Source organism: Ovis canadensis, chromosome 17, assembly GCF_042477335.2.
Source record: "Ovis canadensis isolate MfBH-ARS-UI-01 breed Bighorn chromosome 17, ARS-UI_OviCan_v2, whole genome shotgun sequence".
Taxonomy (NCBI): Eukaryota; Metazoa; Chordata; class Mammalia; order Artiodactyla; family Bovidae; genus Ovis; species Ovis canadensis.
In genome coordinates, this window is record NC_091261.1 from 58,716,686 (window position 1) to 58,741,653 (window position 24,968).

Below are 24,968 nucleotides of genomic sequence, written 5' to 3' on the forward strand. Positions count from 1 at the left end.
GGTGAAGCACGGTGACGAAAAAGACACACAAGAACCCTGCCGCCATAGAGTTCATAATTGTGGGGGCCACGTACAAGCTGCGGACAAAGGAATAAGCATAAAAACGTGGCGGAGAGTATATGGAAACTAAAACAGGTTAATAGGATGGGCGTGGAATCCACTTTAGATGGACTGGGCAGGAAATGTTTACAAGGAGTCACCACTCCAGTTGAGGGCTGAAGGAAAACAGAATGCTAGCCATGTGACAAGGAAATCGGCTCTGAGCTTGTTCTCAGGCAGCGGCTCTCAGTGTCGACTACTTTGCACTCATGGCTCGTTTGGGAACATCTGGAGACAACTTTGATTGTCACAACTGGGGAACAGAGTGCAACAGGCATTTAATGGAGACTAGAGGCCAGGGATGCCATTACTCATCCTACAATGCACAGGACAACAGCCAAAAGAACTATCTGCTCCCAGAGACAAGAGAGACAAAATTCCAGGGCCAGGAAGCCGGCGCGGGTGCAGCGGCCAGCCTGAGTACACTGGCCTAGGGCAAGGAAAGGCTGAGATCACTGCAAGAAATCTGGGAACCTCCGAGCGAGTGACTCTGATTTTTACTTTTAAAACCCTCTCTGGAGTCACGCCCCCACCCTCCCACACTGCAGCTGAAGGAAGCCGGGCCACCTCTCGAGCAGACTTCCGGGGCGCGACCGGAAGTCCAGGGGGCCTCGCGGCGGGCTCGCCCTATGGGGACGGTCGTGGGGCGGGCCGAAGAGGCTGGCGGGACGAGTCTCGCGAGAAGGGCGGCGGCGAAGGCGGCTGCAGAGCCGGACAGAATCCGGCAGAGCGGCCCGGCGGGCGGCGCGCGAGTGGGCGCATGGAGGGCGCTGGCGACGAGCGGGCGCCGCTGCTGGGCGCGCGGCGGACGGCGTTCGCGGGCCGGCGCGCAGCGTGCGCGGCCGTGCTGCTGACGGAGCTGCTGGAGCGCGCCGCCTTCTACGGCGTCACGGCCAACCTGGTGCTGTTCCTCAACGGCACGGCGTTCGGCTGGGAGGGCGCGGAGGCCAGCCAGGCGCTGCTGCTCTTCATGGGCCTCACCTACTTGGTGTCGCCGTTCGGGGGCTGGCTCGCCGATGCGCGGCTTGGCCGGGCGCGCGCCATCCTACTCAGCCTGGCGCTCTACTTGCTCGGCATGCTGGCCTTCCCGCTGCTGGCCGCGCCCGCTACACGCTCGGCGCTCTGCGGGGTCCCCGGCCCTACGAACGTCCGCAATTGCTCGGCCCCGCCGTGCACCGACGCACCCGCTCGCTACTGCGCGCCCGCAGTGTTTTCCGCGCTCGCGCTAGTGGGCCTGGGCGTGGGCGCAGTCAAGGCCAACATCACGCCCTTTGGCGCAGACCAGGTGAGGGGTCCGCAGGTGCGAGGCGAGGGGGCGGGATTGGCCGCGGACCCGGTAACCCAGGTTACCACCCGGGCTGCCTGCGGTGGGCGCTAGCGAGCGGAGCTGCAAACTCGGGGGACCTCCTTCGCACCGAGGGGCCTTTGGAGTTGAGTCCCGGGGGCGGGGACAGAGGCGTTTCTGTACTGGGCATCCGCAAGTGCAAGTTGGGGCCAGAAGAGAGGGCTGCTCGGTTGTCATAGCAGCTGCAGTAGCTGTCGTTTTGCAGCACGGAACACTTTAGTACACGTATTGTGTACAACACCTACAACACGTACACGTATTGTACGCCTTGAACTTACAGAAGGTTGTCAACAAGTATGTCTCAAACAGAAAAGAAATGGAAACAGAGGTGGCAGGTAGGGCTTCGTGATGTGACGCTTTGTAAAGAGTTTGAGGTCTGTTTTGAATACAGTAGTAAGCCTTTTATGGGGTTGAGCGGAGGGTAATGTGATCTGATTTAGTTTCAAAAATATTCAGTCTCTGTAGGGCAGGGGCCTGGCAGCTGTGGCCTGCCAGCCAAATCTGGTCTACTTCCTGTTTTTGGAGAGCCCGCAACTTTCTTAAGAATGATTCTTAGGTGCTTTTTTTTTTTTGTCTTTGAAAAAAAAAATGTGTGTGTGTGTGTGTAACAAATGAAACTGACGGGAAACTCAAATTTTAGCCTCCATAAATAAAGTTTTATTGGACCGCAGACCTGCACCTAACCTGGTCACCTATCATCCATGCTGGGACTGCTTTCACAATAGGATAGCAGAATCAAGTAGTTGTGACAGACTGAATGTTACTTAAAATGTAAGCTGTTTACACCCTGGCCCCTCACAGAAAAAGTTTGCAGTCTGGTATAGATAGCATGGTTGAAAAGCAGAGACATTACTTTGCCAACTAAGGTCTGTCTAGTCAAGGCTTTGGTTTTTCCAGTGGTCATGTGTGGATGTGAGAGTTCGACTGTGAAGAAAGCTGAGCGCCGAAGAATTGATGCTTTTGAACTGTGGTGTTGGAGAAGACTGTTGAGAGTCCCTTGGACTGCAAGGAGATCCAACCAGTCCATTCTGAAGGAGATCAGCCCTGGGATTTCCTTGGAAGGAATGATGCTAAAACTGAAACTCCAGTACTTTGGCCACCTCATGTGAAGAGTTGACTCATTGGAAAAGACTCTAATGCTGGGAGGGATTGGGGGCAGGAGGAGAAGGGGACGACAGAGGATGAGATGGCTGGATGGCATCACTGACTCATGAACGTGAGTCTGAGTGGACTCCAGGAGTTGGTGATGGACAGGGAGGCCTGGTGTGCTGCAATTCATGGGGTCGCGACTGAACTGAACTGATAGAGCCTCAGTTGTATGGAAAGTGCTGACACCAGGCAGATCAGGTAGGAGTCTGTTGCACTGGCCAGGTGAGAAATTAGAGATTTGCAGTAGGACAGGGGCAATGGACAAGGGATGAAGTGGTGGATTTAGGATGTTACGAAGGTGATGGTTGTTGGTTAGTGGCCAAGTCGTGAGTGTCTCTTTTGCAACCCCCCATGGGCTGTAGCCCGCCTGGCTTCCTCTGTCCATGGGATTCTCCAGGCAAGAATACTGGGGCGGGTAGCCATTCCCTTCCCCAGGAAATCTTCCCAACCCAGGGATCGAACCCAGGTCTCCTGCCTTGCATGCAGAGAGGGTGCCAGAATTGCTGGCTCATCTTATGCAGCAGAGAAGGCAACTCCTAGGTTTCTGGGCCAAGTAGCCATGTGATTGCCAGCATTTACAGAGAGCCTACTGTGCATCAGGCCCTGTGCTGAGTACTTTGCCAGTTTATAGGACGCCTCTGCTGTTAACTGTGCCCATTTTGCAGATGAAGAAATGAAGACTCGAGAGGTTAAATCATTTGCCCAAAGTTTCAGAGCTAGTATGTGACTGAGCCAGGATGCAAGAACGTGCATCCTTTGAATCTGAACATTAATCACACCTGTGAAAGGCTGTTATGGTAAGGCGATTCCTTATAATGATGCTGGAGATAATAGTTGCCTAATGTCCTGAATTCTTAACCTCCTTTCTCTGCACCATGGAATGTGCTTTACATACCTGAACTCATTTGAATCTCTTTGAATCTAGACCTATTTTTAAAATGAGGAAATGGAAGTGCAAAAAGATATATTTCTTTTATTTTGTAGGCAGTGAGTGGCACACCATGGTTTATGTGCAGGTTTGATTTCTTAATGTATACTTTAGCTGAGATGGGCATTCTGTGATGGTTCTGCCAACTTTCAAGGCCCAGAACTGGGAGTTCTTCATGTTGTGTTTTTTTTTTTTTTAATTTAGTATTTTTTTGGCTATGCTGAGTCTTCATTGCAGTGCTCATGCGTTTTCTGGTCGCAGGGATTGGGGGCCATACTCTTCGTTGTCCATGCTTCTCATTGTGGTGGCTTCTCTTATCGCGGAGCACACGCTCTAGGGCATGCTAGTAGTTGTGGTGCTCAGGCTTCAGTAGTTGCATTAGGCAGATCGATAACCACTGGACCACCAGGGCAGTTGCTCCATCTCTAAAGTGCAGGCCACAGGACTACAGTGCGTGCTGAGTGTGTAGGTTATGCCCCACTGTACTGAGTGCTCTTCCTACACTGTCTTAAATAAAACCCCGCAACAATTTATATCCCATAATTATCCTTGTTCTGCAATAAACAGAGGCTTAGCAGGTTTGACCAGCCCTGGTCCACTGCAAGTGAATGGGGAAGCTGGATTTGAACCCAGAAAGTCTGACTTAAAAATGACTGCTCTCCAGTAGATAATAGATAAGTGATCAATACTCCTTAGAAGAATGAGTGGTCCTGTAGAAGTTCTCTAGAAGGCATGACAGAATTTGGACTCTTTTGACATGTAATTAAATGTGGACATTAAAAAGAAATGTGCTGTTCTGCAAGAGAATGGACCCAATCTCTTGTAACCTGACACTGTCATGCAGAACAGATTCAGGGCTATCAAAGATTTGACCACCATACACAGCACATGCTTTGCGATTGTAGCCCACCTTCTTTAAAAGTCATTTATCTGGATGACTGGGATAACTTGATTAGACCACATAGTAGATAAAGTTGCATTAATGTTAATTTTCTTAGATGATGGTTTGTGGTCTTGTAGAAGACAGCTTTATTTTTAGGAGATTCATGATGAAATCTTTGGGGTGAAATATGCTACAACTTAATAGTTCAGCCAAAAGAGTATTTTGTGTATGTACAGAAAAAGAACTAAGGATGTGTATGGTTTACTGTTCTTCCAACTTTTCTGTATGTTTAAAAATTTTTTAAACTTAAGAATCTGCCTGCCAAGCAGGAGACCCAGGTTTGAACCCTGGGTTGGAAAGATTCCCTAGAGAAGGAGATAGCACCCCACTCCAGTATTCTTTGTGAGAAATCCTGTGGACAGAGGAACCTGGTGGGCTACAGTCCATGAGTTAGCAAGAGTCGGATACAACTTTGCCGCTAAACAGCAGCAGCAGCAAGGAGATGGCCATCAACTGATGGATGGACATACGCGGGATAGGCTTCAACAGTAAAGAGAGATGAAGTACTTGCTTCAGTGTGGATGAACCCTGAAACCATCATGCCGTTGAAAGATGCAAGGCACCAAATACCACATATCATAGGATTCTATTTATATGAAATGTCCAGAATAGACAGATCCATAAAGACTTAAGAGATGAGTGGTTGCCGGGAGTCAGGAAATGGGGGCGGGGAGGCCACTGTGACCAGAACCAGGTTTCTTGCTGGTGTGATGAGAAGGTAGAATTGGAAAGCTGTGGTGGTTGGACATCTGTGAAGACTGAAAAACACTGGTACATTTCAAAAGGGTGAATTTTATAGTGAGAATTGAATCTCAGTGGAAAAGAAAATGTTGGTACTCTTCAGCTGCAGTGCTTGCTCTGTGCCAGGTGCTGGCTGGTTGAAGGGGATTTCAGAAGTCTCCCCTCCCTCCCCCGCAGGTGTGGGGAGGTATGGCCAGGAGCCTGCCCTCTGGGCATGAGGCCTGTAATCTGTTCTTCAAGAGGAGCTAGTTTGGCATCTCCTGGCCTGTCTGAGTTTGAAGAAATCTATTTGTATTTTTAAGGTGGTTTTTTTTTTTTTTTTTTAATCTTGGCCGTGCCCTGCAGCTTGCTGGATCTCACTTCTCTTACCAGAGGTTGAACCTGGGCCACTGCACGCTGCTGAATCCTCACCACTAGACCACCAGGGAGCTCCCAGGAGCTTTTTTGTTTGATTGAAATATGATTGATTTACAATGTTGTGTTTCAGGTATACAGCAAAGTGATTTGGTTATACATTTATACATATCCTTTTTCTGTTTCTTTTCCACTATAGTCTATTACAAGGGATCGAACATAGTTCCCTGTGCTATACAGTAGGACCTTGTTGTTTATCTGTCTTATGTATAGTAGTGAGTATCTGTTAATCCCAAGTTCCTAATTTATGTCACCCCCAACTTTTCCCTGTGGTAGCCGTAGGATTGTTTCCTATATGTCTGTGAGTCTGTTTCTGTTTTATAAATAAATTCATTTATCCATATATAAGTGATATCACGTAGCATTTGTCTTTCTCTGCCTGACTGACTTCACTTAGTGTGATAATCTCCAGGTCCGTCCATGTAGCTGCACATGGCATGATTTCATTCTTTTCTGTGGCTGAGTGGTGCGCAGAAGGTACCTTTTAGGCTTCTCTATCACTTACGCCTTTGTGACACAGGGCTTCTGGGAAGCAGTGTGAGGGAGAGATGAATGGGGTCAGGCTATGCAGCTCTGAGAAGGAGGCCTTGGCTGGCTTTGGAATTAAGACTTACACCACAGAGTCCACGGGCGATGCTGATCTGAATTCTGTCAGCCCCACCTTTCCCCCAGTGCTTAACCTTTCTCAGAGGTCACAATCGTTCTTAAGGGATGGATCCTGTATTTGAAATAGCAGACTGAAAGAACTTATTTTACAACAAGAGCAAAGCTACATTTCACCTAGAGGAAAGAAAAGTTGCGCTCGTGTGTGTTTAAAGGAATTTTTCCAAGTCAGCCTACTGTTTGACTCACTGCACAGGATCCTGTTCTTGCAGCTGCTCTTTGAGTTGCAGCAGTGGTGTAGTGGTGTCTTTTGACCAGTCACATGATGGTCTTGTTTGCCCTTGATCTGGTGGGGCGGGAGGCGAGGGTAGAGATGGTGATGTAATGTGACCGACGTGAATTGAGGGTGTCAGTCCAGGGCACGGAGGCATGTGATCTGCAGTTTACAAGGGCAGCTTCCCATTTGTTCCAGAAAATTACTGGTTATATGGTTATTTAGGGCTTTAGTAATAGGCTTAGGTTTTTAAAGTAATTTGGGTGCATTACACTTCGGTGTTCATATCAGTTGATTGCCAAGTTCACCGGGATGTGCACAGTGCCTCTATAGACAATGGGGAGGGCCCTGATATATTTCAGTTAATGCAGAAGTTGTGTTAATTTTCTGTATTCTGTTTACTGGCCCTCTTCCCTTTTAAGTTTGTCCCCCACCCTAATTACTTGTTTTCTTATCTTTAGTTACATTTTCTCTGTAGCCATTGGCCTGCTTACAATTTTTTCTTCCCCTGGTTTGTTCACAGGAGATCACGAATATTTGAGTCCATTTTAGTGACATTGGAATGCATTATGGGGACCTCCTTTGTACTCCAGTGGTTAGGACTCGCCTCTACTGCAGGCATGGGTTCAGCCCCTGGTTGGGGAAATAAAAGCCCAGAAGTCACATGGCACAGCCTAAATAAACAAACAAATGTATTGTGTCCTCAGAGGGAGCTCTCTTTCTTAGAAACGTAAGACATCCTCCATACAAATCATTTATTCACTCATTAGTCTTGCCATCATTTGTTCTTGGGTCTCTGTTCATTTCTGACGTGGAAGGGAGTCAAGTTTAAGCTCATTCTGATGACATGAGGTTTGTTTAAAAACTCATTTTCAGTTTTAGACGGTGATTACCAGATAATTTCTTCACGCATGTTAACTTTTACCATGTTGCTGTTTAGTCATTAAGTTGAATCTGACTCTTTTGCGACCCCATAGCATATTTAATCATGTTGGATTAAAATTTTTTGGAGGGGCACATGATTCTGATTTTGTATTTATACCTGTACTTTGATCTTAAAAAATAGAAGTTAAAATGTCATATCACATAATATGGCTGCTAAAAAGATGGTTTTTGTGCATCATAACTGGTTGTTTAGGCCCCCGGTGAGAACCTCCTTTCTTACTTAGAAGAGATTACTCTGTGGATCAGAATTCAGATCTGTTACTGGACCAGAAATTGTCCAACCTTTTCATAACCTGTAATGTAAGGACAAGACAACAAGAGGTTCCCGAGACAGTAACACCCAGCAGTCCTTGTACACAATCCAGCATCAGCCTTTAAACCAGGAGGTTTGTTTAAACATTTTATGAGATGGAACTGGCTAGCAGTGACTGGCTCAAGCACAGTCTCGGGGTGTCACGTAGATGTGAAAAGCTGTCTTCAGGGAGGGATGTTACAGGGAGCCCGTGCCCACGCAGACTGTCTCGTCCGCACCAGGACAGGCTCCCACTGGGTAGGTCTCGAGGAAAGTGCTTGTGTGCTTCTGTTTGTCTACGTTCAGGAAGTCCGTGATCTTTGAACCTTTAAGGAATCCTGTTCTTATCAGAACTTCTCTTGATTTCCTGAGAGGCTTCCTGGTCTGAAAACAGCACGTGGTTTTAGTTGCACTCTCTAATTTTCCTCTGGTTCCAGATGTATCAAGCCTTGGAGCTATATGGCTTTGAGTAGAAGTTCTCTGGAAAGTTGTTTAAAACGCAGACTCCTGGGCCCCAACCCCAGAGATGATGAGTGGCTGGTCCTGGATAAAAATAGGTCCTGTGAATCTGTATTTTTAAGGAGCATTCCTGGCATTCCCAAAGCACGTGGTCCCTGGGAGCTACTTTGAGAAATGCTCTAAGATTTAAGTATATTTAACAAATCTGTAATAATTGAAAATATAAAACACATTTTTTGTCAAGGGACCCTTGAGCTTACCTGTAAATACCATTTGATTGTGGTGCTGTTTTTCCCTTTTTTTTTTTTGGCCGTGGCTTGTGGGATCTTAGTTCCCCAAAGAGGAATTGAACCTGGGGCCCAGAAGTGAAAGCACCAGGTCCTAACCACTGGTCTGCCAGGGAATTCCCGTGTGCTGCATTTCTTAAAGACTATGATGACAACAGTAATTGATAGAAAGCTGTATCAATTTATCATACTATTTTATATATATGTGTAAAGTGGGTTTCCCATGTAACGCTAATGGTAAAGAATCTTCTGCCAGTGCAGGAGATGCAAGAGACCTGGGTTCGATCCCTGGTTTGGGAGATCCCCTGGGGGAGGAAATGGCAACCCACTCCAGTGTTGTCTGGAGAATGCCACGGACAAGGGAGCCTGGCAGGCTGCAGTTGATGGGGTCTCAAAGAATGACATGACTGAGCACACACACACACATACATAAAACAACGTATATAAAAGCATAATATATGTTTTTCATCCTTAAAGGTGATCACACGGGTTTAAGTCTTTTTCTTCCCTGCTATTTTAGGTTAAAGATCGGGGTCCAGAAGCCACGCGAAGATTTTTTAATTGGTTTTATTGGAGCATTAATCTGGGAGCGATCGTCTCACTGGGGGGCATTGCCTACATCCAGCAGAATGTGAGCTTTGTCACCGGCTACGCCGTCCCTGCTGTCTGCATCGGTGTCGCTTTCGCGGTCTTCCTGTGCGGCCAGACCTTCTTCATCACCAAGCCGCCCGACGGCAGCGCCTTCACCGACATGTTCAGGATACTGGTGTATTCCTGCCGCCCCCAGAAGCGCATCAGGGAGCCCAGTCCTAGCAGGTGAGCGGCTTTATTCTCATCACAGACGGTTCCACATGACTTATTAACCACTCTAAAATAAAGTGCTCGCTTCTGTCTGTCCTGTGCTCACCGTTGGGAGGGTCATGGGGCTGGAGTTGAAATGTCCCACAGCAGCGCCAGGAGTGTGAGGTGTCCCATCTCCATCTTAAAGATGAGCCAGCGGCCTCCCTCCTTCCCCGGCTCGCGCTTTTTCATTTCTAACCTGCACTTTGACCCTCCACTTACTGCTGATGTAGACGGAGGCCCACGGCTGCTTAGCTGTGTAAAGAGGATAAAGACAGAGGCTTGCCAGGGGCATCGAAGAGACAGTGTTAAACTTGATACATTTCTCTTTATTTTATTTTTTTCAATGTTCCAACAAAACTTTATTTATGAACACTGAAATCTGAATTTTAGAAGGCCTGGACAGTCCTTTGGCTCAGACACCGAGCAGTTGTTTAGTTTGTAGGTGTAGATGCGTGTTGTGTTCCGTAAGCAGTGAGCCGCTGCCTCCCACTACAGGGCCAGCAGCTGAGCAGGTCAGCACGGGCCATCCTCCAGTGGTCACGTCAGCCGTTCTCTGAGGACAGGATAGCAGAATTAAGATGCTGGTAGGGTAAGGCCATTGTCCCGTTAACACGGGACTTCCCAGGTGGAGCACTGTCTGCCCACGACCTGAGGTTTTAAAGCCAAAAGTCCCGGGTTCCAGGGAATCCCGGGCAAGCTCTGGCGGAAGTTCGGTCACCCTAGTTGCAGAGTAGTGAAGAAAAGTCCAGAACTTAGCTCACAAAAAGCCCTCAGAAATTTTTGATGTTACTTTTGACATGTAAATTAACGTGTATTAAAAGACTTGCCTTTTAACTGTACTATTCTGGGAATTATGACAGATTTATTCTGTCAGGTAACTACAGTCAGAACGTAGAATGTGTCCATCACCCCAGAAAAGTCCTCAGAACCATTTGGAGCTGAGCCTCTCAGGATTTTGATCAAGACAGGCATTGAGATGGGTGCTCAGTCCCTGAGTTGGAGAGGGACTGCTCAGCCCTGGGGAGCCTCCTGCCCCTCCACCAGGAGGGCCCATGTTGCAAGAATGTTCTGCAGACTGACCCGCGTCTGTCTGCCTCCTCGTGGCTTGTCTGCCTGTATCCTGTTTATGTCCTTGGAGCCATCACAGATGTCTCATGTTCTTCCCACGTGGTGGATCTGAAGCTGTACCAAAACAGCTCCCACAGCCCTGCCCCTTCACTCCAGGCTCAACGCCTCTGGTTGCTTTAGCTGTCCCCGGGTAGGCCTCCGCAGACTCATACAGTGTCGTGTTCAGACTCAATTCAGAGCAGCTGATGGTGGGACCACACTGACGAATTTTTAACGATTGAAGCCCTGCTGCCTCTGCAGCCGGCAGTAGTGCTTTACTGGGGCCTCATTTTAATTCAGCAAAAGCATGATTCAGATCCCAGATGTTTGGCCTATAGATTAAATACCCACTAGCAAAATGTATCATTAAAGTTTCAGAGTGTCTTTCTGGGTGATACCTGGTACACCTGTGTAAGAGGACACTGTTGCTTTGTGGACATGTGGGTTTTGATGCCCAAATGGCGGGGTAAAGACTACTGGGACTTGGGAATCTGTTTTCCCTTTATGTTGGTTTTTGATGTTTTCCTTGGCACAATTCAAAGAGGACCAGCTTGTAGAGAAGATGATGCTCTGGCAAATTCTCTTGACTGTACTCTCCTTATCCACGGGTCGGGGCTGTCTGATCTTGGGCAGGTCAATGACCTTGCAGAGCCTGCTTTTCCTTCTTGTGCAGTTGGAGAGGTCCCCTCTCATAGGATCATTGTGAGGCCTTGTAAGCTGATAAGAGGCCAGTCAGTGGTAACTAATTGATAAGGATGCTTTTGCAGAATGTCGCTCTAGAAGCGAAGGAAGCACAGCATCACCCAGCATTCCCTTATTTATGGGGCCAATTTCATCTGGCCCAATTCCAGTTTCTTTCTGCTCTAAGTGGTCTCTTTTGTTTTTTTTGGGGGGGGGGTCTCTGTTTTGAAGATGTTTTAATGCTGTTTTAGACATGAAATCCATGCCTGTCAGTTCAGTTCATTGGTGAGTGGAAACAGTGCTACACCTTTGTGAGAGACTTCGCATCTGTTAGTTGAGGATCTGAGAGCTGACAGCCCCACCTCCCGCCCCTCCTCCCGGGAGAGGGTGCACAGCTGCACACACAGCCTCGGCCGGGGGTCTCAGGGAGCACTTGTCTGTGTGCCTTGCCGTTGGTGACTTGTGGCTCCATGTTGGACCCTTGTATGTTACAGAATAATAACACTAACAATGTGTGTGCCCTGGGCAAAGTTTTAGATGTGTAGTGACTTAAAATAGTTTTTAAAATACTTTAATGATATGAAAACGTAAGCATTATAGCCAGCAACCTGTGTTCATGACTCTGTGTGTGAAGTGAATTTGCTGTTTGACATTTGAATGTTATTTAGAGAAGCGTCGGCGGTATGATGTAGTAATCACTGATAGAATCTATATTAGGTTTATAGGTACTTTACGCCTTTGGCCAAAAAAAGGAGAAGCTATGAATTTTTTCAAATAAAAGTATGAATAATAATATGTTTGGAATTTAGTGTTTTCACATTAAGTGTATTTTTCTAAGTATTTTTCCGCACCAGACTCAGCTCCATAAGGACAAGAGATGTATCTTTTCTTTATTTATGTGTGTTTCCTCAGCACTCAGAAACAGAATGAGGCATATAGTAGGTGCTCAGTAAATGTCTGTTGCATTTACTTTTTCTGTCCAAAACTTGGTTTAAATTTTATAGTTTTCAATTTTTCCGTGCTCAGAAAGTTCAGATTTAAAATGTCAGTGTTAAAAGGCAAAAATTATTCACAGTAGTTGGTGACTCAGTCAAATGGGTCGGGAGTTTATAAACTAGAAAGCTGACAGCTCCCATTTATATCCAAGTCCCAGAATTGCAAGCATTCTTAATGGTAATTTATTTCTGGTTTTAGAGAAGGGTGTGCAATTAAAACTTTTTTTTTTTTCCTATTTTACCACAAAGGGCCTTAGAGCCTGTTTCTCCATTAAGAGTATTTTGGGTTGGGTACCTCTGAGACCTGGGACCTGTGCATGTTATAAATAGTGTAGTAAGGCAGGCCAGGGTGAGCGAGTGGGCAGGGCTGCCAGCACCGGAGCCAGGACCGGGCGGCCTCCTGGTACCAGAGCCAGCCGAGAGCTCTGGACTGTGGGGCGGGCCGGAGCATGGAGGGGAGGCCTGAGGGCGGAAGCAGAGGGACGGGTGGCTGTACAGCGATTGGGACCTCAGGTTCTACCGCCAGGACCGCCTGGGGTCAGATCCCGGCCCGTTCCCTGGCTCTGTTGCCCTGGGCACATTCCTTACCCTCTCTGTGCCCGGACTTCCTCCTCCTTGCGGCGGGGGGAGGGGGATGCTAGTATGAGTGTCCTGGTGCCTGATAGGGTGGTGATCAGGGCTCGCCAGTGGGCACTCTGTCATCTTCCCCCAGGTGACACCGTCAGGTTATCACCAGGAGCATCACCCGCTCCCCGTCTCGGCTTTTCCTTAAGAGAAGAGCTGATGTCTTCTCTGCTGTAACAGAGCCCTCCCTCCCAGTCACACCAGTGTGACTGCAATACAGTAAACCAGCTCGGTTTTGTAAGAGTTTTGTGTTGGTCATCGAGGCTTGACATTTGGTAAATAGCCTAATTTAAGGCCCAAACAATCGGGACAGTGGTCTTTTCAAATGCTCACCCGGTGATGTAGCTGATGTAGGTGTCACCAGCTTCAGATGAAGCTGCAGGCTTCCTCCACACCACAGGACCAGTGGCCAGTGTGACAAAGCTGGGGATGAGGTCGGCCACCTTCCAGACAGCGCTGGGTGATCCCACCGTGATGGCGGCCAGCATCGCACTCTGGCTAGGAAGCGCTTCCATCTGCTGATTCCGGACGTCTCCCTGTTTTGAGGAGTAATTTGGGTGGCCACATTGGGTAGGCGACGATTAGTAGGTAACGGAAGGGGGTTTGAGCAGATTCAGTGCAGCAAGCTCATTTCCTATCCCCAAACCTAATTTGTTACCAAATAACTGATTTCTGGGGGTGGAAGAAAACTAATTCCTTCATTTTATTTCCCAAAGTGAAGGCATTGGAGTCTTTCAGCAATCTTCTAAACACAGTCTGTTTGATTCATGTAAGATGTCTCGAGGAGGGCCATTCCCGGAAGATAAAGTGGAAGATGTGAAAGCTCTTGTCAAGATTGTCCCCGTTTTCTTGGCTTTGATACCTTACTGGACAGTGTATTTTCAAGTGAGTCTTATATTCAGGTCTCATTTCCTCTCTTCCCCCCACCATGAACACTGCCCCGGCACTCAAGTGCCTGGGTTCCCTGCTTTCCTTGCCATAAGTCTCCAGGATCTTGGAGTCTTGATGTTAGTTATGGACTCATTTTTGTGGACTTAAATGTTTTGAAAACCTTTTTAAAAATGAAGCTAAGAATGGGCATACCTCTGTTTTTCCAGGCCCCACCTTTTAATTTCTCAGTGGGGTAGTCGTTACTTCTCTTTTAAAGTTCACCACCAGACGACTTTTATGGTGGCCAAGAGATTGACCTGCCCATTTGCCAACCTGACCTTTGCGAGTCTCATCACAGAGCACTCTGGGGGCGGGGCGGCTCGCTGCAGGCCTGTGACAGCCGTGCACGTGTAATGACACTGCTTTTTACACCCAGATGCAGACGACGTATGTTTTACAGAGTCTTCATTTGAAGATTCCAGAAATTTCCAGTATTACAACCAATCCTCATACGGTGAGAACAATTGAAATTTTGTGAAAATTGTCATTGGGGGTTTACGTGACAGAATTTCTTCTGCCAGTCACAGATACTTTGTAAATGATATAGGTAGCTTGAACTAAACATGTTCCTATTGAAATGGAATTTTTGCTCACTTCTGAAACTGTCTTTCCGTTGGTTATGTCCTTTACTAGATTAAACTGACTTTGTGGTGGTTATTTAGTCAAGAAATCGTGTCCAACTCTTGCGACCCCATGGACTGTAGCTTGCCAGGCTCTTTCCAGGCAAGAACACAGGAGTGGGTTGCAGTTTCCTTCTCCAGGGGACCATCTGGATCCAGGGATTGAACCTGCATTTCCTGCTTGGCAGGCAGATTCTTTACCACTGAGCCACCTGGGAAGCCCAAACTAAGTTGCTACTGTCAGTTAAACATGAATATTTGACCCGTTTCTTCTTCCCCCCAGAAAGCACAGAAAACCCAAATCACATCCCTTTAGAAATGAAAGCCTTTCCTCAGATCCAGTGTCTTGAGACAGACTATTTTCCTAGGAGGTCATACTTGTACAAATGAGCTGTTTTTGAAATAAGCTTTTCCCATTTAGACGTTAGTTGTCAAGTAAGCAGCTGCTGACACCGCAGAAAAATAAGCCCGTGTCTTCTGCATCTCCAAATTCTAGTTTCCGGCAGCCTGGCTGACCATGTTTGATGCTGTGCTCATCCTCCTGTTAATTCCCCTGAAAGATAAACTAGTCGATCCCATCTTGAAACGAAACGGCCTGCTCCCATCATCCTTGAAAAGGATCGCCGTGGGGATGTTCTTCGTGATGTGCTCAGCCTTCGCCGCAGGTGAGAAGTCAGCTCCGTTTCTGCTCCTACCTGCTTCCCGTTGTGGGTGATTCAGAATATGGTAGTCACTCATGTGTTCTTTAGGAAGCGTGTACATATAAGGATTATTTTATTAAACTGGAGTAGTATATGAAGTTTAAGATTTTTCTCTAAGGATTTGCTCTTTTACGTTTTTTAAAATATGTATTTTATTTATTTGGCTGTGGAAGCTTTTTGGTTGTGGTAAGTGAACTCTTAGTTCCAGCATGGGTTTCTAGTTACCTGCTGCTGCTGCTAAGTCACTTCAGTCGTGTCCGACTCTGTGTGACCCCATAGACGGCAGCCCACCAGGCTCCCCCGTCCCTGGGATTCTCCAGGCAAGGACACTGGAGTGGGTTGCCATTTCCTTCTCCAATGCATGCAAGTGAAAAGTGAAAGGGAAGTCGCTCAGTCGTGTCCAACTCTTCACGACCCCATGGACCGCAGCCTACCAGGCTCCTCTGTCCATGGGATTTTCCAGGCAAGAGTACTGGAGTGGGGTACCATCACCTTCTCCACTAGTTACCTGACTAGAGATCAAACCCAGGCCTCCTGTATTGGAAACCTGGAGTCTTAGCCACCTGATCACCAACGAGTCCTTATTTTTTTTCCTTGAAGAACTGTAGCCAGTGAAATGCTCTGGAATATGACTTTTGGGTTGAGTCAAGGGAGACTTATTGTCTCTTACTGATTTCGATTTTAGACCACTTGTAATTGCTAGATAGAGGAAATTTTCTAAATTAAAGATGTTAAATAATCCTCAGACCTGTGATTCTTAACGTCAGGTCCATTAATCAGTGTCATATGCCCTGAACCCTTTGCACTTTTATGTAAAATTTCATGTGCGTTTTTCTGGAGAGAAAGTTTTGTTATTTTTTTAAAAATCAAATACAGGTTTGGAACCAGCCTCCATCCCCCAGAAAAAAAAGAAGGCTGTTAAGAACTAATGCTCAGGTATTCTAACATCTGTTGGGGGCTCGGTTCTGAGTTCATAATTCTTAGATTCTGAAGTATAAGCTGAATTATCTTGTGCCGATAAGGCTGAAGTGTTTCTGACTTTCTTACCTTGCTTTGGCACTCTTCCTTCATTAATATTTGAAAATTATTGAACCGTAAAATAGCTTAGTTATATAACAAGACAAGAAAAGCTGATATTCCTGAATCACCTATATATCATCTCTGTTATGAGGAATTTTTAATGTTAAGCACTGCTGAGATGGAATTTAATATTCTCTGACAAGGCTTCACCGCAGCCTCCATCAGCTGTCGCCCAGGTGAACATATTGATACAGTACTTAACAGATTTACGGAAATGAGTCTCTAGGCTTAAGAAATCTATATTCTAGACGCTGGGACATCATAGGGGACAATTACATTTCTTTCTTAATGAAATAGGTGATTAAAGGGAGGTCGTCTCTGGATGAAGTTCCTGCCGTGTGCTGGCCATGTGACCCGTTTCCCTTCCAGTTCTGTGCACGTGGGCAAATAAGCCTGAGCGAAAAAGAGCTAGGTCACAGCAGGGCTCTGGTGGCAGGTTTCCTGACGTGGAATCGGCGATGGGCGAGGCGCCCTGGAGCAGAGCAGTTGTGCTGGCAGGGCAGGGGGCGGAGTTCCTGAGCACTTGCCGAGAGCCCAACTTCAGCCTCAGCACCTCTGCTCTTTTTGGGTGGGAGAGCACCCCCTCTACCCCAGCCAGCCAGTCGCACCCAGTGGATAGCTATCCTTGTCAGGTGCCTGTGGAAAAGGAGAGATTGCTGGTTTCCCAGGCATCATCTAGCAGACTCTGGGTTTGGTTCCTTTAATACACCCTCTTCTCTTTCAGTTTCGTTTATGGCTGAATAGCTTCTTGGGCCCTGAGAACCCTGGGGTCATCCCTCTGGGTGGTTTCTGTGCCTGTTTCTGTAGGAAGTGACGGCAGACGGGAGTCTGTTGAGCGGGTCCAGTTGGGCGGGCAGCGCTGCTGTTTCTTTCTTCCTTTTTTTCCTCTCTCTTTCTGTCTTTCTGATCTTCAGTTGTGGTATGTGGGATCTAGTTCCCCAACCAGGGGTCGAACCTGGGCCCCCTGTGTTGGGAGTGCAGAGTCTCAGCCACTGGATCGCAGGGAGCCCCAGTGCTGCCTTTTAAAAGCACAAGCAGTGCCAGCAGCTCACTTCCTGCTCAGCAGGACCGGGCTGCCATCAGGTGGCCGCAGGCACCTGTGGGGAGGCAGGTGCTCTGCACCTGTGTGACCGCGGCCGCTCTGAATGTCAGCATCCAGATCACTTGCTTAGCCACGGAAAACGCCTCCAGTGCTGACAGTCTTAAAGAGGCTTTCTTTGCTGAGTGACCAGATATTAGGAAGGAACTTAACCATCACTGATTTACAGAGTTTAAATGTCTTATAACTTGACTTAGGCACAGTTTATTAAATTTAATGTAAGCAGTGACTGGTGTTTCATGCCGTTTCATTTCCAGCTCTAGTGAATATTATTTAACTGGGGCATTAATGAACTTTGAATGGAAACCAGAAATCATAACAGCAGACTAACATTTTAATAGGAAAGAGATGATTTTGCCTTTTAACTTGCTATGTTCATCCATAATAAATCAGAATCTTCTGTTTAGTGCCATCCCTGCTGGAAACAGCTCTTTCTTTAAAGTTTCTCAGGTGAGAATCAGGCACACCCAACGGGTTTTCTTCCATTCTGCTTGAGGAAAAAAGAAGTGTGCTTTCCCCGTCAAAATTGTATGTGTTCTTAACTTACTAATAGATGCTCACTGGAGAAAAGGGAACCTTAGAAACATAAAGAAGAAAATAAGATCAGCTGTAATTTCCCGAGATGCTCACTGCTGTGATGGTGCATGTCTGTCTGACTTTGTTTGTGTATCTGTGTGTACATACACATACACTTTTTGTGTTTCTGCAGAAATGAAATCCTGTTGTGTACAGTGATTTGAGCCTGATTTAAAAACTAAACCTAAGAAACCCTTAAAGGTATAAAGAAACACTTGTTAACTGTAGGCAGGTTAAAACAAAAAATCCACCAAATACAGATGAGCATCTCCCCCCATTGCTCTCCTCCTTCCTCGGTCTCTGTGTCTGTCTCAACACACACAGAGATTTAAGCACTTATAATTCCACCCAAGGCTATCTTCTACTATCAGTCTGCAAGTGCATGAGAAAAATTATATATGATGTGATGTGTGTGTGTGTATTTCCTTTGTCACCCGCTGTTAAAAAAGAAAAAAAAAACTAAAGCATCCTTCCATGTCAAACATTCACCTGCAGTCCTTTGTTGTTGGTTATTTAGGATTCTAGTTCTCACTGTTACCATCATGCATCTGTGTGTGCTAAGTCGCTTCAGTCGTGTCTGACTCTCTGCAACCCCGTGGACTGTACCCAGGCTCCTCTGTCCTTGGGATTCTCCAGGCAAAAATCCTGGAGTGGGTTGCCATGCCCAGTGAAATTACTTTGCTTCTCAAATGCCCCCCAAGGAAGTCCTACTCCCTCCGTTTATCCCAGACTTTGATGGAATGCCTTCAGCTGCTCACTGTTCGCAGTTCACTCTCACCTCTTAGTTTGAAATAGGTGTTTATGATGATGTTAACTATCTAAACTTTATTTCAAGTTTACTGAGTATTTTTGGCAGAAATGAATGTTGAGTTTTTCTCAGATATCTTACGTTGGTTTTCAGAAGGATGACATGCCCTCCCCCCTCCACCTTTGGCAGCTCATGTTTTTATTTATTTTAACCTCTGGTGTTTAACTGTTGAAATAAATAAACCCTCTTTGTTAAAAGGGCTGACCCTGATGGTCTGATTGGACTCTGCTGCTGTTTTGCTGAGTGACTGCGCATCTCTGTCTAATTTGGTGTCTGGATTGCACAGCTTCATTAAAGGGTTGGTAAATGCCCTGTTTCTGGAGGCAGGCTGTGTTTAACAGGATGAGAAATTTCTGTCTGTTCCCAGGAAGTTCCAAGTCTTTACCTAGAAAATTACAAGGGTGCATCACTTCTCTGAAAGGAAATATAATCATTTTTCCACCTTTTTCTCAGTTTTGTACAGATCTTGTTTTTTGCTGAATCACTTAAGCTTTTTATTTTTTAGTGTCCTTAGAATATAATTTATTGAGTTAGAGAAACTGAGAGGAGATAAAAATGGTCATTTAAATAAACTGTTGCGTTTCCTTCCTCTTTTCCAGTTTCACTTTTCTATGTGTTCTCTTTTATTAGATTGCCCCAAACTGTATTTTACAGTTTTTCCTTAGCTGTATCTCTTGAATTTATCATTTGATTGTTTTTATGTTTTCTCAGTGAATAAATAAGATATTAACTTTTATTACCTTCAGTGTGTTTTGCTGATTTCTTTTTCTCATCACTTGAGTTAAAATTCACTTCACTTCACTATTTATTCATTCGTGCTTAACAGTAAAGACCATGTTATTCTTTTAATTGGCCTGTTACTGCCTTTCTATCAAGGTCTCTTGCACTTTGGTTTGTTGTAATGGTTTCTATTTTTTTCCCCGGGAGAATATTGAAACTGTGGTTTTTATTTTCTTTTTGATCCAAGAGTACTTTTAGAGAACTTTTTTCAGTTCATAATAATTGATGCTGTTGTTTGTCCATTTGCTACCGAGAAAGCTTTAGTTGAGGAGTTGAGCAAGATCGTGCCTTTATGATTCCTGTATCATGCATTTCAAGGCTTCCTTTTTGGCCAGTATTCCTTTCTAAAAGTGTTTGTGGGGTGCTGCACAGGATGGTAGGGTAGCTGCAGCGCTGTCAGCCGTGGTAGTTCAGATCCTGTGTGCAGGAGCCCTGGAGTCCAGTGCTGCCTGGGGTGACGGGGATGACGTGTGTCCAGGGATGCGACGGTCTGTGCAGGCTCTGGTGAATGGGAAGCACTGTCCAGTCTGGGGGACAGTGTCCTTAGAGAGATACTGTTCTCTCTTAGGCAGCATGAGTCTGTTAGAACTAAGCCCCGAGGAGGCACAGATGTTAGTGTCCCTAAAGTTCAGGATGTGGGTCTACCCTGGGTCTCCTCCAGTTAGCAACCCGTCACCAAACAAAGCCGTATCTTTCCATCTGCTTGCTCTGACGAGGACCAGCAGGCCTGGTGTACCTCAGATTCTCACTGCATTTCTAGCATGTGCTACGTGCTAAGTCCTTTCAGTCGTGTCCAACTCTTCGTGACCCTATGGACCATAGCCAGGCTCCTCTGTCCATGGGATTCTTCAGGCAAGAATACTGGAGTGGGATGCCGTTTCCTCCTCCAGGGGATCTCCCAATCCAGGGATTGAATCTGCGTCTCCTGTGTCTCCTGCATTGGCAAGTGGGCTATTTACCACTAGCGCTATTTGGGAAGCCAAGACAAAGCCCCATCCTTTCCGTCCATGTGCTCTGATGACCAGCAGTGCTGGTGTGCCTCAGATTCTCTCTGCACTTCTAGCCTGTGATGGTGTTTTACTCATAAAGGTTTATGGGGGAGTGGCACCGTGTGCGGAGGCCCAGTGAAAGCCCAGTCAACACCCCTGGTCGGTGTTCTTGCTGCATGTTTCGCTCTGGCTCGTCGTGAGTGTAGATGAGCTGGCAGCAGGCGCAGGGTCGAGTGGGCACAGGGGCCCTTTGCTGACCCTCGGTGTGTTTTCCTGATGCCTCCTTCCTGCCCTTGTGTTGCCGTTGTCCCGTCTCCCTCCAGGTGACTGCCCGCCCCTCCTCTTATCCGACCTTTGCGGCTGCCACACTTCATTTCCTTCTCACCCACAGTGTTGGGTTTTCTTTTGTGTTTGACCTGATGTAAGTTTGTGTTGTTAATTGAAGAATTTGCCCCTCTTCCTTCTGTCTTGGTTCTCCCAGCTTCTGTCTTTATACTGGTTTGTACCCACGCTTCTTATCTCTTCCGTCACTAGTTCTGCAGCCTCTCAGGGACAGGCCTGCCCAGACCCCGCAGGACCGCCGTTGTCCGAGGACCCCTCTGATTCTCTGTTGGGCTCTCTCAGGACCCTGCTCCTTCCTCTGTTCTCTGTAGTGTCAGCCGTGTGCTCCACACCTCCCCATCCTTCCTCCGGTCCCACCAAAGAGGCGCTGTGTTGATTTCTCATGTTCTTGTCTCAGGGCTTGGTCCTGGTTTGTTTATGTCCCCCTTGCCATTGCCCCTTGATTTCTGTTACCTTTTCACCCTCAGCCTTCACAAGAGTCTGCGTTTTCCTAACTGATGAGACCACCACAGATTCTGTCCTACGGCTTAAAAATTCCTGTTCTTTGCCAGCTTGCCAGAAGTCAATGGTATCTTTTCTCTTCCTGGTACTAAACCCGTATATGGTTCCCACCAGTGACACCCCGCCATAAACACGCACACTTGGTGTCTTCATGCTCCCTTGCCTTTCCTATGAAGGGCAAGAGATTATCCAGCTTCAGTATTTATTCTCCTAAACCAGGCTGAGTGAATTCTTTCCTCTCTGTGTACTTAAATCTAACCCTTCCAAGCTAGAGGGTTGGTGGCCAGTGCAGTGCAGTGATCCTCCAGTCTGAGGGCGGTGGCCCAGGGCTGGCTGGACCTCGGCTGACCCAGAGGAAGCCTGTAGCACCTTGCGTCTGAAGGTACTCCAACCAGGGTAACACTGCGGGCCCAGTGGTGCTGCCTGCTGCCCTGCCAGGGAGCAAAGCTGCTTTTTTTGGGCAAGGCCCTTAATGCCACCACCAGTTTACTGAGATCACTACTGGGCTGAGCCTCATATTCCCGTTTCCAGAGCAGCAGATGCTTTGCAGACCTGGTCTGCTCCTGTTTCTCAGTCACAGGACAGTTGTGAGGGTTGAGGTCTGCCTGTGTCACCCACCATCAGGGAGGAGACGTGGGCTTTCCACGTGGAAATGAGCTAGGAGGCCTCACCTTCTCTTGGGCCTTTGATGTGTTTTCTCTTTGGATATTTGAGATGTGGTGTGGGGGCAGATTCTTTCACTCTGTCCGTCAAATCCTGGTCCTTTTTCATGCTCAGATCTTAAAAGGGATATATATATATATATTTGTTGTTTAGTGTCTCAGTCGTGTCTGACTCTTTTGTAACCCCATAGACTGTAGCCCACCAGGCTCCTTGTTCATGGGATTTCCCAGCCAAGAATACTGGAGGGGGTGGCCATTTCCTTCTCCAAGGGATCCTCCCCACCCAGGGATCGAACCCACATCTCCTGCATCGGCAGGAGGATTCCTTACCACTGAGCCACCACGGAAGCCCCTTATGTATGTATATTCCAGTATTCCTCTACCCAGACTCCTGTCCTTCCTCATACTGTTTTAAACACATAATTATTACATATACATTAGCTATGAGAGTCCGTTATTTCATTGGCAGCTAGAATTCCTTAAAAACATCTTTACTCTAAGAACTTGGTCCTACGGGTGGTTGTTTTAAACTTCATTTCGATCTTTTTTTTTTTTGCAGAGTAGCTATTTCTGATCTTGCTTATTTTCCTGTGTCTGTCTGTCCCACCTGACAGACGACTGATAGTCCAGGGAGTCCTGGCTGCTGCTGAGGGCAGAAGGCCACTGGTGGGGGGCGAGGCCCAGTGTGCAGCCATCCCCCTTATCCCTGGTTGGGGTTCCCGTCGTTTCCGTGACCCCAGGATCAGCCAGTCTGAAAATACCTACAGTACAGTGAGATACCTGGGGAGACCACCAACTTAACGTAACTTTTATTACACTGTATTGTTATCATTGTTCTGTTTTATTCTTAGTTACTGTTGTTAATCTCTTACTGTGCCGGATTTATAAGTTAAATTTTATCAGAGGTTTGTGTGGGCAGGGAAAAAATAGTGTATATATATGTGTATACGTAGGATGTAGAACTGTTCTCGGTTTCAGGCGTCCACTGGGGTCTTGGAACGTATCCCCCACAGATAAGGGGGACTACTGTAGTTTGTTGATAAGGTTGAGCCCATCTAACGGGGAAATTGGCATTAGTAGTGGTACTGGTAGTCGTTGTAGTCAGGATAATCAGTCAGTGAATCAGCATAAATATGTTACCTTGAAGGGAAAAGCATCTCCAGATTTATTACCTTCTGGTAAGTAAATAGCGTGATTGATCTTTTTATTGCAGTACTGTGTAGCTTTCTCTTGCTCCTCTTTTTGAAGGAAGCAAAAGGTGTTTAGGTGAGCGATCCAGAGCTTTGAGGATTGTGTTAAGCACGCTGAACGCTGGTTTTATAAGGCAGTGCAGAACACCCGTGTGAGATATGGATGACGACCTCTGGTTTTCAGTGACCTACTTCGGAAGCTGAAAGGGGGAAAGGGTAATTCCTGAGCTTGGGTGCTTGGCGGGATATGTGTCATCTGGTGTTAACCTTTCATGCGTTTCTCAGAATCATCGACAGGTATCTTGTCCCAAGGATCTGGTTTTTCAGTTTAATTACAAATGTTAGTGAATAAATACTCATAAGCTACTTATGAATTGTAGGGATTTTGGAAAGCAAGAGGCTGGACCTCGTGAAGGAGAAGACCATCAACCAGACCATCGGAAACGTCGTGTACTACGCCGCGGACTTGCCCATCTGGTGGCAGGTCCCGCAGTACGTGCTAATCGGAGTCAGTGAAATATTCGCCAGCATCGCAGGTGAGGTTTCCTCCTGTCGGGGGCATCTGTGTCCAGTCCCCTCACTGCATGATTAAGGCCGTGCTGTTTCCTCCCTTGTTAGGCTGCGTCGAGACGGAACCACACAGTGCTTGGTGGGTGTTGGTGGGCAGGTGTGGTTCAGAATGGGAATCGGTGAGGAAAGGGTGACGTTATGGCTGAGGCTCCCCTTTCTTGATGTAAAAGTAGGATTCCCACAACATCAACATGAAAATCACCTGCTGCAGCGCATCCACAGGAGACAGGAAAGGAGAAGGATGAGCCCCGTTTTGGTGGGGGGAGGGCGGGGGGTTTGGCTGCCTGGCCTGGCACTGGCTCCCCAGTCCTGCGGCCGCGGCCAGGCCTCGGGTCCCTTGCTGCCCGGCTAGCGGTATCTGCCTTTAGATGTGTCAGGGAGAAACCTCATTTATAGAGCGTGTTCTCACAGGCCTGTCTTCCCTATTGCTGAGATCCTGTGGTGGCATGTGGACAAGTGAATTCTGTGCAGGCCTGTTTCCCGCTGCCTGGAGTGAGGGAAGGAGGAAATGAGTGATAACCAGAGCCGGCCGGGCTGTGGGCAGTGGTTTTCTCCTCTCTGCCCCTCCCCCTGTGCTCACGTAGAACTGGCTCATGAACTTGGGAGGGAATAAATCAAAGGGGGCGGCCCTTCCTTTAGAGCCCAGCGCACATCTCCATGTCTGGTTATCACGGCAAGAGCTGGGTTATAGATGCGCCTGCCAAAACTGTTCTCAAGCACTTTGCCTTTCAGGTAGAATTCCTGAGTAGATTTCCCCATTTTAGTGTCAGTGGTTCATTTGCAAACTCACATCAATTAAGAATGTAGGAAATTTGGCTTCTTCAACTTCTTTCCCTGAGGAACAGGAAATTCCAAGAGCTGTCAAGTCAAATGTTGCCCTCTGATGTGAGGGTGGGGGTGACCACCGCCTCTTGTGGTTTCCAGGGGCTGTGGTGGGACACGAGCAGCCAGCTGGGGGCTGTCTCAGGGCAGGGAGGGGCTATGCCCAGAGTCCCAGGTCCCCAAGGGCCGCAGTGCGGAGGCAGCGCTGTGTCCTCTCCAGAAACAACCTTCATCCTCCACCCCCCCCAGGCCTGGAATTTGCATACTCGGCTGCCCCCAAGTCCATGCAGAGCGCCATCATGGGCTTGTTCTTCTTCTTCTCTGGCGTCGGATCCTTCGTGGGCTCAGGACTGTTGGCGTTGGTGTCTCTGAAGGCCATCGGGTGGATGAGCAGCCACACGGACTTCGGTAAGGACCACCCCACCCCTGCCCACCCCATCATCAGTGACCAGTATCCAGAGCCCCAGCCCTTGGGTCATGTGGGGAAGCTGGGACCGGATGTGATGAGTGTCTCTGGGCTGGGCCAGGAGCCCCCACCCTGCTCCCCGAGCTGCATCAGACCACCCACC

At 47.4% G+C, this 24,968-nt stretch overlaps 1 protein-coding gene across 1 annotated transcript in view; it reads left to right on the plus strand.

The window, feature by feature from the left end:
• Positions 1–710: 710 nt before the first annotated feature.
• SLC15A4 (solute carrier family 15 member 4) overlaps positions 711–24,968 on the plus strand; it is a 29,342-nt gene continuing 5,084 nt past the window's right edge. The window contains exons 1-7 of the mRNA XM_069557591.1: positions 711–1,384; positions 9,000–9,295; positions 13,446–13,614; positions 14,036–14,113; positions 14,776–14,944; positions 23,388–23,543; positions 24,649–24,807. Of these exons, the coding sequence (XP_069413692.1) occupies positions 860–1,384; positions 9,000–9,295; positions 13,446–13,614; positions 14,036–14,113; positions 14,776–14,944; positions 23,388–23,543; positions 24,649–24,807 (1,552 nt within the window). The 5' untranslated portion in view covers positions 711–859. The remainder of the gene's footprint in view (positions 1,385–8,999; positions 9,296–13,445; positions 13,615–14,035; positions 14,114–14,775; positions 14,945–23,387; positions 23,544–24,648; positions 24,808–24,968) is intronic.